At 50.1% G+C, this 19,759-nt stretch overlaps 2 protein-coding genes and 1 long non-coding RNA gene across 6 annotated transcripts in view; 2 read left to right on the top strand and 1 right to left on the bottom strand.

Moving 5' to 3' along the window:
- The window catches only part of LOC147091063 (uncharacterized), a 167,891-nt gene extending 156,201 nt beyond the window's left edge, over positions 1-11,690 (top strand). Inside the window, exon 3 of the mRNA XM_085977007.1 lies at positions 11,393-11,690. The gene's annotated coding sequence lies outside the window, so the exon portion shown is untranslated. The remainder of the gene's footprint in view (positions 1-11,392) is intronic.
- LOC147091062 (uncharacterized) overlaps positions 1-16,194 on the top strand; it is a 261,651-nt gene extending 245,457 nt beyond the window's left edge. Inside the window, exon 4 of one of the 2 annotated variants that reach the window (XR_015075367.1) lies at positions 16,107-16,194. This is a non-coding gene — a long non-coding RNA (uncharacterized LOC147091062). The remainder of the gene's footprint in view (positions 1-16,106) is intronic. The other variant, XR_015075366.1, reaches the window with a different exon arrangement.
- LOC147091065 (RPA-related protein RADX-like) overlaps positions 14,125-19,759 on the bottom strand; it is a 53,929-nt gene continuing 48,294 nt past the window's right edge. For 2 of the 3 annotated variants that reach the window (XM_085977523.1, XM_085977524.1), the window contains exons 14-15: positions 18,112-18,282; positions 14,125-16,357 (exon numbers count right to left, since the gene is read on the bottom strand). In XM_085977523.1, the coding sequence (XP_085833649.1) occupies positions 16,227-16,357; positions 18,112-18,282 (302 nt within the window). In that variant the 3' untranslated portion in view covers positions 14,125-16,226. The remainder of the gene's footprint in view (positions 16,358-18,111; positions 18,283-19,759) is intronic. The other variant, XM_085977525.1, reaches the window with a different exon arrangement.

Here is a 19,759-nt window from a genome sequence, read left to right on the forward strand (position 1 = left end):
ACACACACTCTCTCACACACACTGACACACTCTCTCTCTCACACACACTGACACACTCTCTCTCTCACACACATTCTGACACACTCTCTCTCTCACACACATTCTGACACACTCTCTCTCTCACACACTGACGCACACTGACACACTCTCTCTCACACACACTGACACACTCTCTCTCTCACACACTGACACACTCTCTCACACACACTGACACACACTCTCTCACACACTGACACACTCTCTCACACACACACACACACACACACTGACACACTCTCACACACACTCTCTCACACACACTGACACACTCTCACACACACTGACACACTCTCTCACACACACTGACACACTCTCACACACACTGACACACACTCTCTCACACACACACACACTCTCACACACACTCTCTCACACACACTGACACACACTCTCACACACACACTGACACACACTCTCACACTCTCACACACTGACACACTCTCACACACACTGACACTCTCTCACACACACTGACACACACTCTCACACACACTGACACACTCACACACACTGACACACACACACACTGACACTCTCACACACACTCTCTCACACACACTGACACACACTCTCACACACACTGACACACTCTCACACACACTGACACACACTGACACACACTCTCACACACACTGACACACTCTCACACACACTGACACACTCTCTCACACACACTGACACACTCTCTCACACACACTGACACTCTCTCTCACACACACATTCTGACACACTCTCTCTCTCACACACATTCTGACACACTCTCTCACACACACTGACACACTCTCTCACACACTGACACACTCTCTCACACACACTGACACACTCTCTCTCTCACACACACATTCTGACACACTCTCTCTCTCACACACATTCTGACACACTCTCTCTCACACACATTCTGACACACTCTCTCTCACACACATTCTGACACTCTCTCTCACACACTGACGCACACTGACACTCTCTCTCACACACACTGACACACTCTCTCTCTCACACACACTGACACTCTCTCTCACACACTGACACACTCTCACACACTGACACACTCTCACACACACACTGACACACACTCTCTCACACACTGACACACTCTCTCACACACACACACTGACACACTCTCACACACACTCTCTCACACACACTGACACACTCTCTCACACACACTGACACACTCTCTCACACACTGACACACTCTCTCACACACACTGACACACTCTCACACACACTGACACACACTCTCACACACACTGACACACTCTCTCACACACACACACACACACTGACACTGACACACACTCTCACACACACACTGACACACACTCTCACACACACTGACACACTCTCACACACACTGACACACTCTCTCACACACTGACACACTCTCTCACACACACTGACACACTCTCTCACACACACTGACACACACTCACACACACTGACACACTCTCTCACACTGACTCTCTCTCACACACACTGACACACTCTCTCACACACACTGACACACACACTGACACACTCTCTCACACTGACACACTCTCTCACACACACTGACACACTCTCTCTCACACTGACACTCTCTCTCACACACAGTGACACACTCTCTCACACACACTGACACACACTCTCACACACACTGACACTCTCTCACACACACTGACACACTCTCACACACACTGTCACACACACTGACACTCTCTCACACACACTGACACACACTCTCACACACACTGACACTCTCACACACACTGACACACTCTCACACACACTGACACACACACACACACTGACACACTCTCACACTGACACTCTCTCTCACACACACTGACACTCTCTCACACACACTGACACACTCTCTCACACACACTGACACACACTCTCACACACACTGACACACTCTCTCTCACACTGACACACTCTCTCTCACACACTGACACACACTCTCTCACACACACTGACACACTCTCTCTCTCACACACACTGACACACTCTCTCTCTCACACACATTCTGACACACTCTCTCTCTCACACACATTCTGACACACTCTCTCACACACATTCTGACACTCTCTCTCACACACTGACGCACACTGACACACTCTCTCTCACACACACTGACACACTCTCTCTCTCACACACACTGACACTCTCTCTCACACACTGACACACTCTCACACACTGACACACTCTCTCACACACACTGACACACTCTCTCACACACACACACACACACACACTGACACACTCTCTCACACACTGACACACTCTCACACACACTGACACACACTCTCACACACACTGACACACTCTCACACACTGACACACTCTCTCACACACACTGATTCACTCTCTCACACACACTGACACACACACTCACATACACTGACACACTCTCTCTCTCACACACTGACACACTCTCTCACACACTCTCTCACACACACTGACACACTCTCTCTCACACACTGACACACTCTCTCACACACACACACACACACACACTGACACTCTCACACACTCTCTCTCACACACACTCTCACACACACACTGACACACACTCTCACACACACTGACACACTCTCTCACACACTGACACTCTCTCACACACACTGACACACTCTCACACACACTGACACACGCTCACACACACTGACACACTCACACTGACACACTCTCTCTCACACACTGACACACACTCTCACACACACTGACACACTCTCTCACACACACTGACACACTCTCTCTCACACACACTGACACACTCTATCTCTCACACACATTCTGACACACTCTCTCTCTCACACACACTGACACTCTCTCTCACACACTGACACTCTCACACACTGACACACTCTCTCACACACTCTCTCTCACACACTGACACACACTCTCACACACACTGACACACTCTCTCACACACACTGACACTCTCACACACACTCTCACACACACTGACACACTCTCTCACACACACTCTCTCACACACACTGACACACTCTCTCTCACACACTGACACTCTCTCACACACACTGACACACTCTCTCTCACACACTGACACACTCTCTCACACACTGACACACACACACTGACACACTCTCACACACACACTGACACACACTCTCACACACACTCTCACACACACTGACACACTCTCTCACACACACTGACACTCTCTCACACACACTGACACACTCTCTCTCTCACACACTGACACACACTCTCTCACACACACTGACACACTCTCTCTCTCACACACATTCTGACACACTCTCTCTCACACACATTCTGACACACTCTCTCTCACACACACTGACACTCTCTCTCACACACTGACACACTCACACACTGACACACTCTCTCACACACTCTCTCACACACACACACTGACACACTCTCACACACACACTCTCTCACACACACTGACACTCTCTCACACACACTGACACACTCTCACACACACTGACACACTCTCTCACACACTGACACTCTCTCTCACACACACTGACACTCTCTCTCACACACTGACACACACACACACACACACACACACTGACACACTCTCACACACACACACACACACTGACACACTCTCTCACACACACTGACACACTCTCTCACACACACTGACACTCTCTCTCACACACTGACACACACTCTCACACACACACACACACACACTGACACACTCTCTCACACTCTCTCACACACACTGACACACACTCTCACACACACACACACACACTGACACACTCTCTCACACACACTGACACACACTCTCACACACACTGACACACTCTCTCACACACACTGACACACTCTCTCACACACACTGACACACTCTCTCACACACACTGACACACACTCTCACACACACTGACACACTCTCACACACACTGACACACTCTCTCTCTCACACACTGACACACACTCTCTCACACACACTGACACACTCTCTCTCTCACACACACTGACACACTCTCTCTCTCACACACATTCTGACACACTCTCTCTCTCACACACATTCTGACACACTCTCTCTCTCACACACTGACGCACACTGACACACTCTCTCTCACACACACTGACACACTCTCTCTCTCACACACTGACACACTCTCTCACACACACTGACACACACTCTCTCACACACTGACACACTCTCTCACACACACACACACACACACACTGACACACTCTCACACACACTCTCTCACACACACTGACACACTCTCACACACACTGACACACTCTCTCACACACACTGACACACTCTCACACACACTGACACACACTCTCTCACACACACACACACTCTCACACACACTCTCTCACACACACTGACACACACTCTCACACACACACTGACACACACTCTCACACTCTCACACACTGACACACTCTCACACACACTGACACACACTCTCACACACACTGACACACTCACACACACTGACACACACACACACTGACACTCTCACACACACTCTCTCACACACACTGACACACACTCTCACACACACTGACACACTCTCACACACACTGACACACACTGACACACACTCTCACACACACTGACACACTCTCACACACACTGACACACTCTCTCACACACACTGACACACTCTCTCACACACACTGACACTCTCTCTCACACACACATTCTGACACACTCTCTCTCTCACACACATTCTGACACACTCTCTCACACACACTGACACACTCTCTCACACACTGACACACTCTCTCACACACACTGACACACTCTCTCTCTCACACACACATTCTGACACACTCTCTCTCTCACACACATTCTGACACACTCTCTCTCACACACATTCTGACACACTCTCTCTCACACACATTCTGACACTCTCTCTCACACACTGACGCACACTGACACTCTCTCTCACACACACTGACACACTCTCTCTCTCACACACACTGACACTCTCTCTCACACACTGACACACTCTCACACACTGACACACTCTCACACACACACTGACACACACTCTCTCACACACTGACACACTCTCTCACACACACACACTGACACACTCTCACACACACTCTCTCACACACACTGACACACTCTCTCACACACACTGACACACTCTCTCACACACTGACACACTCTCTCACACACACTGACACACTCTCACACACACTGACACACACTCTCACACACACTGACACACTCTCTCACACACACACACACACACTGACACTGACACACACTCTCACACACACACTGACACACACTCTCACACACACTGACACACTCTCACACACACTGACACACTCTCTCACACACTGACACACTCTCTCACACACACTGACACACTCTCTCACACACACTGACACACACTCACACACACTGACACACTCTCTCACACTGACTCTCTCTCACACACACTGACACACTCTCTCACACACACTGACACACACACTGACACACTCTCTCACACTGACACACTCTCTCACACACACTGACACACTCTCTCTCACACTGACACTCTCTCTCACACACAGTGACACACTCTCTCACACACACTGACACACACTCTCACACACACTGACACTCTCTCACACACACTGACACACTCTCACACACACTGTCACACACACTGACACTCTCTCACACACACTGACACACACTCTCACACACACTGACACTCTCACACACACTGACACACTCTCACACACACTGACACACACACACACACTGACACACTCTCACACTGACACTCTCTCTCACACACACTGACACTCTCTCACACACACTGACACACTCTCTCACACACACTGACACACACTCTCACACACACTGACACACTCTCTCTCACACTGACACACTCTCTCTCACACACTGACACACACTCTCTCACACACACTGACACACTCTCTCTCTCACACACACTGACACACTCTCTCTCTCACACACATTCTGACACACTCTCTCTCTCACACACATTCTGACACACTCTCTCACACACATTCTGACACTCTCTCACACACTGACGCACACTGACACACTCTCTCTCACACACACTGACACACTCTCTCTCTCACACACACTGACACTCTCTCTCACACACTGACACACTCTCACACACTGACACACTCTCTCACACACACTGACACACTCTCTCACACACACACACACACACACACTGACACACTCTCTCACACACTGACACACTCTCACACACACTGACACACACTCTCACACACACTGACACACTCTCACACACTGACACACTCTCTCACACACACTGATTCACTCTCTCACACACACTGACACACACACTCACATACACTGACACACTCTCTCTCTCACACACTGACACACTCTCTCACACACTCTCTCACACACACTGACACACTCTCTCTCACACACTGACACACTCTCTCACACACACACACACACACACTGACACTCTCACACACTCTCTCTCACACACACTCTCACACACACACTGACACACACTCTCACACACACTGACACACTCTCTCACACACTGACACACTCTCACACACACTGACACTCTCTCACACACACTGACACACTCACACACACTGACACACACTCTCACACACACTGACACACTCTCTCACACACACTGACACACTCTCTCACACACACTGACACACACTCTCACACACACTGACACACTCTCTCTCACACTGACACACTCTCTCTCACACTGACACACTCTCTCACACACACTGACACACTCTCTCACACACACTGACACACACTCACACACACTGACACACTCTCTCTCACACTGACACACTCTCTCACACACACTGACACACTCTCACACACACTGACACACTCTCACACACACTGACACACTCTCACACACACTGACACACTCTCTCACACACACTGACACACTCTCACACACACTGACACACTCTCTCTCTCACACACATTCTGACACACTCTCTCTCTCACACACTGACACACTCTCTCTCTCTCACACACTGACACACTCTCTCTCTCACCTGGGCTGCAAACATGCCTCACCTTCTCCTCCCTGCTCTCCACGCTGTATTTAATTGGCAGAGTCCTCCCAATGTTAGGGGCGGCTGGGACAGGCAGAGCTGTCATCAGAGAGACTCCACAGATGTGACGGTATTGATTTGTAATCGGATATTTATGGGAAATGTATCACATGACGTAGCCCAGCGTAACTCACTGGGGCCTAGCCGCGCCAACTCTGGTTGGACGCGTGACTGGAGATTTCCAGTCAATCGTTCCCCCCCTCCCCATCTCCATTTCCCTCACCCTAGTTACAACCAATGAAAAGTGTGGAAAGAAAATGAAAATATCGGCATGTTTTTCAATGTCCCTACGATTTTCTCCCGGAGTCGCTCGCAGCGGGGCCCAGGAGATTCGGCTTCCGTTCCTGGAGACTCTAGGGCATTCCTGGAGGGTTGGCAACAGCCCTCTGGGGCCTGTACCACTCCAACGGTTGCTATTTCCTGACGGGCATTGCGAGCGTTAACTAACGTGCAGCCAGCTCCGTTACACCCCCGCTTTGGTCTTCACTGTGTGGCCACAGCTGGTGATGTTTGTTCCAGCTATGTTTGTGTACTAACCCCCCCCCCCCCCCCCCCCCCCCCCCCAACAAAAAACATTACTTGTGTGTCCAGCTCCCACTGCTAACATCCTGCTCTGTGACTCGGTGTATAGCTACCATGGGCTGAAAGCTTATCTAACTTCCCTTTAAATGATCTGGAACGCGCTGCCTGAAAGGGCGGTGGAAGTAGATTCAATAGTAACTTTCAAAAGGGGAATTGGAGAAATACTTGAAGAGAAAAGATTTGCAGGGCTGTGGGGAAAGAGCAGGGGGGAGTGGGACTAATCGGAGAGCTCGTTCAAAGAGCCGGCACAGGCACGATGGGCCGAATGGCCTCCTCCTGTGCTGTAGGTTTCTATGAGAAATATCACTGAAATTTGATCAGTTCCAGCCTTTTTTTGTAGCTTTCTCGTTGGGACTATTTTAAACGTAGCTTGCTGAGTTTTAGTCTGTCGACTTTTATTTTATTTTTAGCCTCTTTAGACAGGATGGAGCATAGACTGAAGGTCCTGGCGACACATTCCTGAAGTGGGAGAGAGAAGGGGTTTCGACGTTGTAATGAAGACTACAGGTGTTTGACAGCTAAATTTCGGTACGGCCTTTATTCAACTGGCTTGGGGCTGTCGGACTCAACCTGCTCTGGGCCGACCTGCCTGACCCCTGCGGTAGGTAAATGTATTTAGGCCAGTGACTGACTGATTCCCTTCTTTACCGCTCCTGTTCCCTTTGTCTGCTGCTTGTATGGGGGCCGAGCTGCGTTTGTTTTGTAGGCCGCGCTGGGTTAACGAGAGGCCTTGTTCGGATCCATTGGAGCATAGCCCCGGGGGGCATGGCAGGAGGCATTCCTCGACCTCCTTTGGGGAATCCCAGGGAGCTTTCGAGGGAAGAGAAAAGGCCCCAGTCGGAAACAAAGTGAAGGGCAGAAAGCTGGCGACTGACAGCCGCATTGACACCTACGGGGAAAGAATCAATCCGGGGTCACCAAGCAGAGGGCGCGGCCCTTGCCCTTTCCCATTGAGCACGAGCATCAACAGCTAGTGTATCGTGTCTGTCCACCAGACCATAAACAGGGACCCCCTTCATCAGTTGTCACTCACGGTTTTATAACAGCAACAACTTGCATTTATACAGCGCCTTTAACCTAGTAAAATGTCCCAAGGTGCTTCACAGGAGCGATTATCAAACAAAACTTGACACCGAGCCACTTGAGACATTGGGACCGGTGACCAAAGCTTGGTCACAGAGGGAGGTTTCAAGGAATGTCTTAAAGGGGAGAGAGAGGCGGAGAGGTTCAGCCAGTAGAATTCCAGAGCGTAGGGCCCAGGCAGCTGAAGGCACGGCTGCCAATGGTGCGGCCAAGAAAAACAGGGATGCTCACGAGGCCAGAATTGGAGGAGCGCAGAGATCGGTAGGGCTGGAGGTAGGGAGGGGTGAGGCCATGGAGGGAATTGAAAACATGGGTGAGAGTTTTAAAATCAAAGTGTTGGTGGACCGGGAGGCAACGTTGGTCAGCGAGCACAGGGGCCATGGGTGAAAGGGACTTGGTGTGCGATAGGATACGGGCAGCAGAGTTTTAGACGAGCTCCAGTTTATAGAGTGTGGAAGATGGGAAGTCGGCCAGGAGTGTGTTGGAATAGTCGAGTTTGGAGGTAACAAAGGCAAGGATGAGGGTTTCAGCAGCAGATGGACTGAGGTAGGCAGGGGCGGAGGCGGTCTTTGTGACGGAGAGGATATGTGGTCGCAAGCTCAGCTCAAGTTCAAATATGATACCAAGGATGTGAACAGTCAGGTTCAGCCTCGGACAGTGAGTGGCCAGGGAGAGGGATGGAGTCGGTGGCTGGGGAACGGAGTTTGTGGCAGGGACCAAAGACAACAGCTTCAGTCTTCCCAGTGTTAAATTGTAGGACATTTCTGCTCATCCCCAGGACAATGTTGGACAAGCAGCGTGACATCAGAAGCAGTGGAGGGGTCGAGAGAGATGGTGCTGAGGTAGAGCTGGGTGTCGTCAGCGTACATGTTGAACCTGATGTGTTTTCAGATGATGTCGCCGAGGGGCAGCGTGTAGATGTGAAATAGGAGAGGGCTGATCCTTGGGGGGAAACTCCAGAGGGAGTGGGAGGAGAAGCCATTTCAGGCGATTCTCTGGCTACGACTGGATAGATCGAAGTGGAACCAGGCGAGGGCAGTGCCACCCAGCTGGATGACAGAGGAGAGGCGATGGAGGAGGATGGTGTGGGCAATTGTGTCAAAGGTTGCAGACAGGCTGAGGAAAGGATAGTTTACCACAATCACAGAGGATGCCATTTGTGACTCTGCCACTTCACGATACATTTGTAAATCTGATTTAAATTACAATAAAAAGCAAAAATGCAAGTTCCCTCAATGTTGCATCAGGTAAAGGTCTAATTTCAAAATGGCAAAAGGGAGAGCGATCCGGTCACTATTACCAGTTTTATTACTGAATTCTTCTGACTTATCTTTTTATGATTTTAATTGTGGTATACAATTTTCTATAATATATAACCATGGGACCTCCATCACTTGCTGAGTTTATCCAGCTAATAGCTAAGTGACACAGATGAGGAATCTCGTAGCTAAGTGTTGCCCCAGCCTGTGGTGAATAAGCTGGGTTGAGACAACTGGTGTCCTCTGGGTTAGAGGGGAAATTCAGTCAGGGCCCCTGCTCCTGATCCCAGTCTAATAACCTATTTCCTCTGCCGGGCAGAGTCCAGAACAAGAGGGCAGGGCCTTAAAATTAGAGCCAGGCCGTTCAGGGGTGATGTCGGGAAGCACTTCTTCACACAAAGGGGGGTGGAAATCTGGAACTCTCTCCCCCAAAAAGCTGTCGAGGCCGGGGGTCAATTGAAACTTTCAGAACTGAGATTGATAAGATTTTTGTTAGGTAAGGGTATTAAGGGTTACGGAACCAAGGCGGGCAGATGGAGTTAAGATACAGATCGGCCCTGATCTCATTGAATGGTGGAACAGGCTCGAGGGGCTGAATGGCCTCTTCCTGTTCCTGCGCAACCCACCCTTAGAATCACAGAAATTTACGGAGCAGAAGGAGGCCATTCGGCCCATCACGCCGGCTGAAAAAGAGCGATCCAGCCTAATCCCACTTTCCAGCTCCTGGTCCATAAGCACTTCAAGTGCATATCCAAGTACTTTTTAAATGTGGTGAGGGTTTCTGCCTCGCCCACCCTTTCAGGTAGTGAGTTCCAGACCCCCACCACCCTCTGGGTGAAAAGTATTCTCAACTCCCCTCTAATCCTTCTACCGATTACTTGAAATCTCTGCCCCCTGATTTTTGACCCCTCTGCTGAGGGAAATGGGTCCTTCCTATCCACTCTATCTCGGCCCCTCATCATTTTATACACCTCAATTAAATCTCCATTCAACCTTCCTCTGTTGCACATTGATAGTGGGCAGGATCGAGGGGTTGGATGTTATCCTTTTACTGTCGAATAGCCTATCTGTGTTCATGTGTAAACGACTGTCACTTGGAGAAGGATCCTGAGGACCGACAGCACCTGTAGAACGGTGCCCTGGCTCCAAGCATCATATTGAGGCGAGGAAGCTGACCAGTCTATCTATGCTCAGCAGTACTGAGATGACGGCAGCTTGTGCGTTAGATATTCAGAGTCCGTGTTTCTGGTGTTTGGGGCTGGATTTCCTACAAGCCGTCTCTCTAATCCAGGAATCCTCAAAGCCTCTGATGATGGATAATCCTTTAAATCTTCTTGCCAGCTTTCATTTGTCTGCAGGGACCGTCCTTAAAGTAACCCAATAAAACGAGCAGCAGGTGGTTGGGCTACTGACAGCTCGAATGGAGATGTCGGAAAGCAAAGGACTGCCAATAGAATGAAGAGACAAAGGAATCGAAGCCCAATGAGGGAGAAAACTAAAGAGGAGGCTCCAACAAGCCAGTCAGGACTGGGGTACAATACACAATTGGCCATCGGCTGTGGCGGCCACATCCAATCGTGCCCTCGGAGTTTTCACTGCTTTATGAAAACTGAGTATAAAAAAAATAAATCTAAAAAAACAGCCATGACAAAAAAAGACTTGCATTTCTCCAGCGCCTTTCACGAATGTCCCAAAGCGCTTCACAGCCAACGAAGTACTTTTTGAAGTGTAGCCGCTGTTGTAATGTAGGGAAGGACATCATTGTATCAACTGTTGTAGCCTTGTACGTTCCTGGATTTTACCAACTTAGTAAAGTGTGGTGCAATATATTGCGAAGCCCTCTGTTAAATATTGGAAACACTCAGCAGGTCAGGCAGCATCTGTGGAGAGAGAAACCGAGTTAATGTTTCAGGTCGATGCTCAGTCCTGGCGAAAGGTCATTTGACCTGAAACGTTAACTCTGTTTCTCTCTCCGCAGATGCTGCCTGACCTGAGTATTTCCAGCATCCGCAGTGTTCTGCTTCCTCTGTTAAATATCGACGCGTGTGGCGAGAGATTCTTCCCAGTCCCCTGAAATCCGCACACCCCCCTCTCCACCCCTCAGACCCAGAGATTTAGCAGAGCCTTTAACTTAAGTTGCTGCTCATTCGCAGCCGATGGGAGAATTAAAGCAAATCGAGAGAACTCATTAGGGAGCCTAGGCGTTGTAGGTGATTACTAAATCCTGACACTGCAGTGGCCATTTACTGCCAGCTGCCCAGACATTTCAGTACAAGCCGAGTTGGGGAATGTTCTTCAACAAGTCAGTACTGGACTGTGTGCTGGTCGAGGTGAATGGGGCGTTCGTGTTTCCCACTGCGGTCAGGTACAGCACAGCCAGCTATGGTGACTGCTACAACTGAGGAACTGATCTAAGCCCGTCTCTCTCTGCCCCATGTCATTTTGAATTGGCTGGCAGAAGGTGCATGAGTCTGGGGACAATCAGCCTCCCACCACTTGCCCCTTCGGCTGGGATGCCAAACCACAAGTAGGAACAGTTTGGTATTCAACATTTTATAGCAGCTTCGATCTATCCTCTTCTCCCCAACAGGGACTATGAAAAAGGACTTGCATTTCGGCAGCGTTCTCCCAACCACTTTACAGCCAATGAAGTATTTTTTGAAGGGTAATCACTGTTTATGTAGGCAATGGACAGCCAATTTGTGCACAGCAAGCTCCCACAGACAGCAACTAGATAATGACCAGATAATCTCTTTTAGTGATGTTGGTCGAGGGAGAAATACTGGCCCAGGACACGGGGGAGAACTCCCCTGCTCTTCTTCGAAATAGTGGCCGCGAGATCTTATACACCCACCTGAGAGTGCAGACGGGGCCTCGGTTTAACGTCTCATTCGACAGCACGGCGCTCCCTCAGTACTGCACTGGGAGTGTCAGCCTGGATTATATGCTCAAGTCTCTGGAGTGGGACTTGAACCTACAACCCTCTGACTCAAGCGAGGGTGCGACCCACGGAGCCACAGCTGACAGTAGAGTTAATGGTTGACCATCCTTCTGAATGACAGGGTGTCACCAGCTGTTTGATCACGGCCCTGTCCTCACTCACTGCCTGCACCCACAAACCTTCCAACACGAGTCACTTGTGAACGATCAGAGCACGAAGCGTGCCCGAGTTATTGGCCCAGAAATTCGGGTCGGGGGGGCTTCCCGCGGGTGCAAGCCCCCAACCTGCACTTACCTAGCGCGCCGGCCGTTGCGCTGTGGGCCCGCAGGGGATTCCGATCCTGGGTCGCCTCCAACTGCCGGCGCGCAGTGCTTGCGTATCCCAGGGTGCAGTTAGTTCGATGCGTCCCCTGGGATCACGTGGGCCATGGAGAGCCAATGGTAGCAGGGAATGCTTCATTCATAAGTGACCTGTCAAACCTATAAATACTATAAGCCCCAAAACATCACTAAAACTTCAAATAAATGTTTAAAAAAATCACATTTTTAAAATAACTATAAATTACATGAAATAACTTTTTTAAACAATTTAAATTTTTGAAAAATTAATTACATTTTCTAACGGGGCTAAAAATAAACTTACCTTTAAAGTATTTAAAAATAATAAACCTGTGGAAAAAATGTTTTAATTAATTCACCACTTACCTTGTTAAAAGCAGGCCTTGCGCCTGCTTTTTAAAAGTGTAACTCCTGGAGACTTACCCTCCAGAGAAACTTGCAAAAAACCGTAAGTTGAATGCGCACGCGCTGCCTCTCCGGCGCACGCGTTCCACCTCTGAACCCCTGCTTTCAGGGGAACGGATGTTCCGGTTTCCCGCGCATGCGCAGTGCATGCAGGAAACCGGCACTTCCATTGGGCCTACGGGCGAGTACCCCGTGCGGACTCACCCGTGGAGACCCGAATTTCTGGGCCATTTGCGCTCACGCGGCACCAATTCCCATTTGCCTTTCCATCCTCACTTTCTGCGATCGATTCTAGTTCATTTTTAGCTGCTTTACTCCTTTTATAAATAAGCCAGAGGTTCACTGGGATCCACTTCCCTCACAGACTGAGCCGAAAACACGTTGGAATAACTGGGGAGCACAGAACTCGGGTCAAACTCTACAAACTTTTATCAAAATAGTTTCTTGTTGAAGTAACTTTTCACAATATACAGTAGTTCAAGAAACAATCACAGGGTCAGAGCAGGCTGCACCAATCGTTGACGCTCTCACTAGGAACAGCAGACTCCGAGCCACGTGGACTGGTTTCCTGTCTATGGGGTGAAAGCACTGAGATTCTGGCAAACTCTAATTCCTCAGGTAAACTACCCGGGCTGGAGCTCTGGCTCATTCAGTAGAGCAGACGGGGCCTGGGTTTAACGACTCATCCGAACGACGGCACCTCCGGCTGTGCAGCACTCCCTCCTCCGCGCTGCACGGGGAGTGTCAGCCTGGATTTTTGTGCTCAAGTCTCTGGAGTGAGACTTTAACCCACAACCCTCCGAGGCGAGAGTGTGAACCACTGGCTGACACTACAGATGCCCCACAGTCAATCCACTGAATGTTTGCGTTGGTGATCTCGACTTAGGCAGCGACATAAATGGTTTGATAAAATTGGGATGGGGCGGTGAGCAGAGAGGTTGGCATTAGCAGTGACCGGTGGGAACAGGATTAAGGTCGGCTGTGCAGCCCCTCCGTGCCAAATAGCCCACCTGACTCTCAGCCGGGCTGCCACTGCCCTGTGGGATCAGACCCGGGCATGACTCAGCGCCCTCAGGAGACGGGCAATAGAGCAACACCCACAAAAACATCCAGAGTCGCAGAGGGCAGCGACACTGGGCGCAAGAAGCTCTGAAGAGGGGGGGGGGGGGAGGGAAAATGAGTCAGCAGAAGCACAAAGTTAAGCGTTTGCACTCACAGTGTAGCCTCTATCTGTGAGTGTGAGAGAGTTGCACACTGGGATTCGGAGACAGGGAAGCACAAGTATGTGGGAGACCAGAAGAGTGGCACTTGGAGGGAAACTCACCAACCGCAAGTGTGAGAATTGGGTTTATAATCAGGATAGCGAAAGACACAGGCAGAAAAATCAAACCTAAAGCGTATCTTCCCGCAGAAACTGGGAAACACAGTCCTCTAACCCCCCGCCCCCACCGCTGTAGAAACACAGTCCTCCAACACCCCCACCGCTGTAGAAACAGTAGATTTAACCCTTTCTTTCAACATAATGTTTTTTCTTCCCACAGTTGTTTGTCAGTTATGATACAAATAATCAATATACAACAAATGCATATTTTTCACTCAACTTTTCCATGATAAACAAGTCGCCTAAAAAAATATATCTGCTGTTTTTTTCTCCTCTGGAGTCTCTTTCCCCCGCCCGCCCCCCACCTAACATGATATTGGACCTATCCTGAGTCAGTTGGTCAGAACAGCTCAGTATACACCAGAAATAAAACCTGGGCCTTCACTCAGTACATGTCAGCACAGTCCCTCTACACTGTCCCATCAAACACTCCCGGGGCAGGTACAGCACGGGTTAGATACAGAGTAAAGCTCCCTCTACACTGTCCCATCAAACACTCCCAGGGCTGGTACAGCACAGGTTAGATACAGAGTAAATCTCCCTCTACACTGTCCCATCACACACTCCCAGGGCAGGTACAGCACGGGTTAGATACAGAGTAAAGCTCCCTCTACACTGTCCCATCAAACACTCCCAGGACAGGTACAGCACGGGTTAGATACAGAGTAAAGCTCCCTCTACACTGTCCCATCACGCAGGTACAGCACTGGTTAGATACAGAGTAAAGCTCCCTCTACACTGTCCCATCAAACACTCCCAGGGCAGGTACAGCACGGGTTAGATACAGAGTAAAGCTCTCTCTACACTGTCCCATCAAACACTCCCAGGGCAGGTACAGCACGGGTTAGACACAGAGTGAAGCTCCCTCAAACACCCATGTCCCAGTTATAGAGGAGTGTGAGGGGAGGGTCTCCATTCACAGCTCATGAATTTACTACCTCTAATGGCAAGAAATGACAGAGATTGATATCGTTCCACAGGAACCCAAACATAATTTTTCTTTTTAGAAATCCAGAAAGAAAACAGCATTAAAATAATTTAAAATTCCACTGTAACCCGGACTGCATCGATCCAGTCCGGGCGAATACTGCTGGCATCAAGATGGAAAAACGAAAGGCCTGCATTGTTCAGAGAGCTCGGTGCTGGACGTAGGCACGACTGAGCGCGACTTCAACACTGGCGTCTCCTTGGCTGCAGAGGTCGAGGACAAAGATGAACAGCATCTCCTCCAGGCCGGCAGCTGATCTGAGAACGTCACCTGCCAATAATCAATACTTTAAATAAATACTTTAAATAAAAATTGTCAAGCCTATTTTCCCTTCTTTGTTTCGTTTGGTTTCCAACACAGGGTCATGCGTGGGTCTCTCGCCTCCGAGTCAGGAGGTTCAAGTCCCACTCCAGAGACTTGAGCTCATAATTCGGGCACATAATCCGGCCATTGTCACACTGCAAAGTCTGTTTGATCTTGCTGTGTGAAAATTACAACAACGGCTACTTCATTGGCTGTAAAGCGCTTTGGGACGTCCTGAGGACATGACAGGTGCTGTAGAAATGCTGGTTCTTTCTTTGGTCAGCTTTCCCTGTCAATGGAGTCCACAGTCACCGCCATGCGAGAGCCCAATCAGTGGGCTGTGCGACTGGGGTCGGGGCTTTCCACTTGAGGCTATCTGTTGATGAACAGGAGCGAGAGTCCTAGCTGATTTCCTGCTCTCCAGCCCAGTGTGCTGAGGCGAATTGCATGCTCCTATTAACAACAACTGGCATTTATCTAGCGCCTTTAATGTAGTAAAACATGCCAAGGGGCTTCACAGGAGCTTTATCAGATAAAATTTGACACCAAGATAATAGGATAGGTGACCAAAAGCTTGGTCAAAGATGTGGGTTTTAAGGAGCGTCTTAAAGGAGGAGAGAGGAGGAAATTCCAGAGCTCGGGCCCCAGGCAGCTGAAGGCACGGCCGCCAATGGTGGAGCGATGGAAATCGGGAGATGCGCAAGAGGGCGGAATTGGAGGAGCGCAGAGATCTCGGGGGGGGGGGGGGGGGGGAGTTGTGGGGCTGAAGGAGGTTACAGAGATAGGGAGGGGGGCGAGGACCATGGAGGGATTTGAACACAAGGCTGAGAGTTTTAAATTTTTAGGTGTTGCTGGACCGGAAGCAAACGCAGGTCAGCGGACACGGGGTGATGGGTGAACGGGACTTGGTACGAGTTGAGATACAGACAGCCGAGTTTTGGATGAGCTGAAGTTTACCGAGACCAATTGCGTGCTCCTGCCACTGCCTCGGCTATCCCTGTACAGACCAGGATTTGCTGGTTAAACTCGCTGAGCCGGTGGGGAAAGGCTTGACCGGCAACTGAATTACACGGTCTGCTTATTTCACTTCCTTCAACGGGAAGACACGGTGCAAGAGCTCCCTCTTCTGGCGAGAAAATAAGACTGGCCCATGTCACTATCCTGCGAGCTCACTTCATCTCTCAACTGAACAGGCTGGGGCTCTTTTCACTAGAAAAGAGAAGGCTGAGGGGGCGACCTGATATAAGTCTTTAAGATTGTGAAAGGGTTCGATAGGGTGCACGTAGAGAAGATGTTTCCACTTGTGGAGGAGACCAGAACTAGGGGCCATCAATATAAGATGGTCACTGATAAATCCAATCGGGAATTCAGAAGAAACTTCTTTACCCAGAGAGTGGTGAGAATGTGGAACTCGCTCCCACAGGGAGTGGTTGAGGCGAATAGTATCGATGCATTTAAGAGGAAGCTGGATAAACACGAGGAAGAAAGAAATAGGCCGGTTGATGGGCTGAGATGAAGAGGGGTGGGAGGAGGCTGGTGTGGAGCCTAAACACCGGCACGGGCCAGTTTCTGCGCTGTACATTCGATGTGATTCCAGACTCACAAAAGAAGAGTGGGGCCTGGGATGAGGTATCAGTGGGCAGTCGGGTCCCTGTGTCCAGTGAGAGTCGGTGTCTTTGGGAGAGGAGGAAGAGAGAGAGAGAGCTGGAAGGAACATTTACCAGGAGAAGGCGAGGCGCTCTCTGCAGAGTCCGTGTCAACGCGGGACGGTCCTCCATGAGCCACAATGGAGACCAGAGTGTTGTCGTGCTTGGCAGAGCACACAGCTCGGTGATCTAACCCGGGAACGGTGGGGAAAAAGATCGTGTCCAAAGACAGCTCTTCATTTAGTCCTGGAAGGTGAGAGAGGAAAAAGACATGTAAGATTCCTGCTCAATTTCCCCTTCTTCCCCAATCTCAAGGCCCAGCTGCTTAAGGTGGCCCCCAATCTCCTGTCTGTGCTGCACTGATCTCGGCCGAGCGTTGGGTACCAGCGCCCCTGGATTGGGGAAGGCAGAGAGATGTAGGGCTCAGTAACATTCAACCGCTGAACCGTCAGGGAGATCGCTGTCTGCCGAGGTGAACAGAGTAGCAGAGAGCGAGAAAGCCGAAACAAGGAAGTAAATCAGAACCACTGAAGGTGAGGTACCCCCAGATTAATGACTCCAGCTCAGATTGTTCAGTGATGGGGAGTTCCTGGTAAAATATTTTGCGTCTGAGACAGACAGAGCAGAAGTTCTGGCTGCTTCTCCCTGTTTGAGCCGAGTTAACTGGCCACAGTCAGGGCCGTAGGGGGCACTCGAGTACTTTAGGAGTACGAAGTGGTTAAACTCTGGACTAGTAATCCAGAGGCCTGGGCTACATCACAGAGAAGCCGAGTTTAAATCCAATCATTGGCAGTCTTGAGAATTGGAATTAACTTTAAAAGAATCTGGAAACAAAAATCTGGTTATCAATATAAGTGATCGTGAAGCTGTCAGATTGTCATAACAATGTCCTTTAGGGAAGGAAACCTGCCGCCCTTACCCGGTCTGGGCCGATATGTGACTCCAGTCCCACACCAAGGTGGTCGACTCTTCACTGCCCTCTGAAATGGCCCAGCAAGCCCCTCAGTTCAAGGCGGCGGCAGCTCACCACCACCTTCTCAGGGCAACGAGGGACAGGCAATAAGTGCCAGCCTTGCCAGCAACGCCCACCTCCAAATGACCCCTGGGAGAATTCCCTGCTCCAATGAAGCTCAAACAGCTGACACATTGAGATCACAAGGTGAACAGCTCTTGATGGAGCCTTTGGGAGGGGCTGCTACATTACCTGTGGAATCGTACCCCAGCAACGCTCAGCACCTTCAGGAGCGGCGAGGAACCAAACATGGAACCCACAGCACTAGAACAACAGAGGTTTAGAGCTCAGGAGATGGCCATTCCGCCCATCGTGTCTGCCAACTCTTTTCAAGAGCAATCCCACACTAACCCCACTGCCCCGCTCTAGCCCCATCGCCCTGTATCAATCCAATACTAATCCCACTGTCCCGCTCTATCCCCATAGTCCTGTGTCAATCCAATACTAATCCCACTGCACCGCTCTATCCCCATAGCCCTGTATCAAACCAATACTAATCCCACTGCACCGCTCTCTCCCCATAGCCCTGTATCAATCCCACACTAATCCCACTGCCCCGCTCGCTTCCCATAGCCCTGTATCAAACCAATACTAATCCCACTGTCCCGCTCTCTCCCCATAGCCCTGTATCAAACCAATACTAATCCCACTGCCCCGCTCGCTTCCCATAGCCCTGTATCAATCCAATACTAATCCCACTGTCCCGCTCTA

The sequence above is a fragment of the Somniosus microcephalus genome, unplaced genomic scaffold (genome assembly GCF_052327205.1).
Source record: "Somniosus microcephalus isolate GS21.2 unplaced genomic scaffold, FLI_Smic_1.0 unresolved_chr4, whole genome shotgun sequence".
Taxonomy (NCBI): Eukaryota; Metazoa; Chordata; class Chondrichthyes; order Squaliformes; family Somniosidae; genus Somniosus; species Somniosus microcephalus.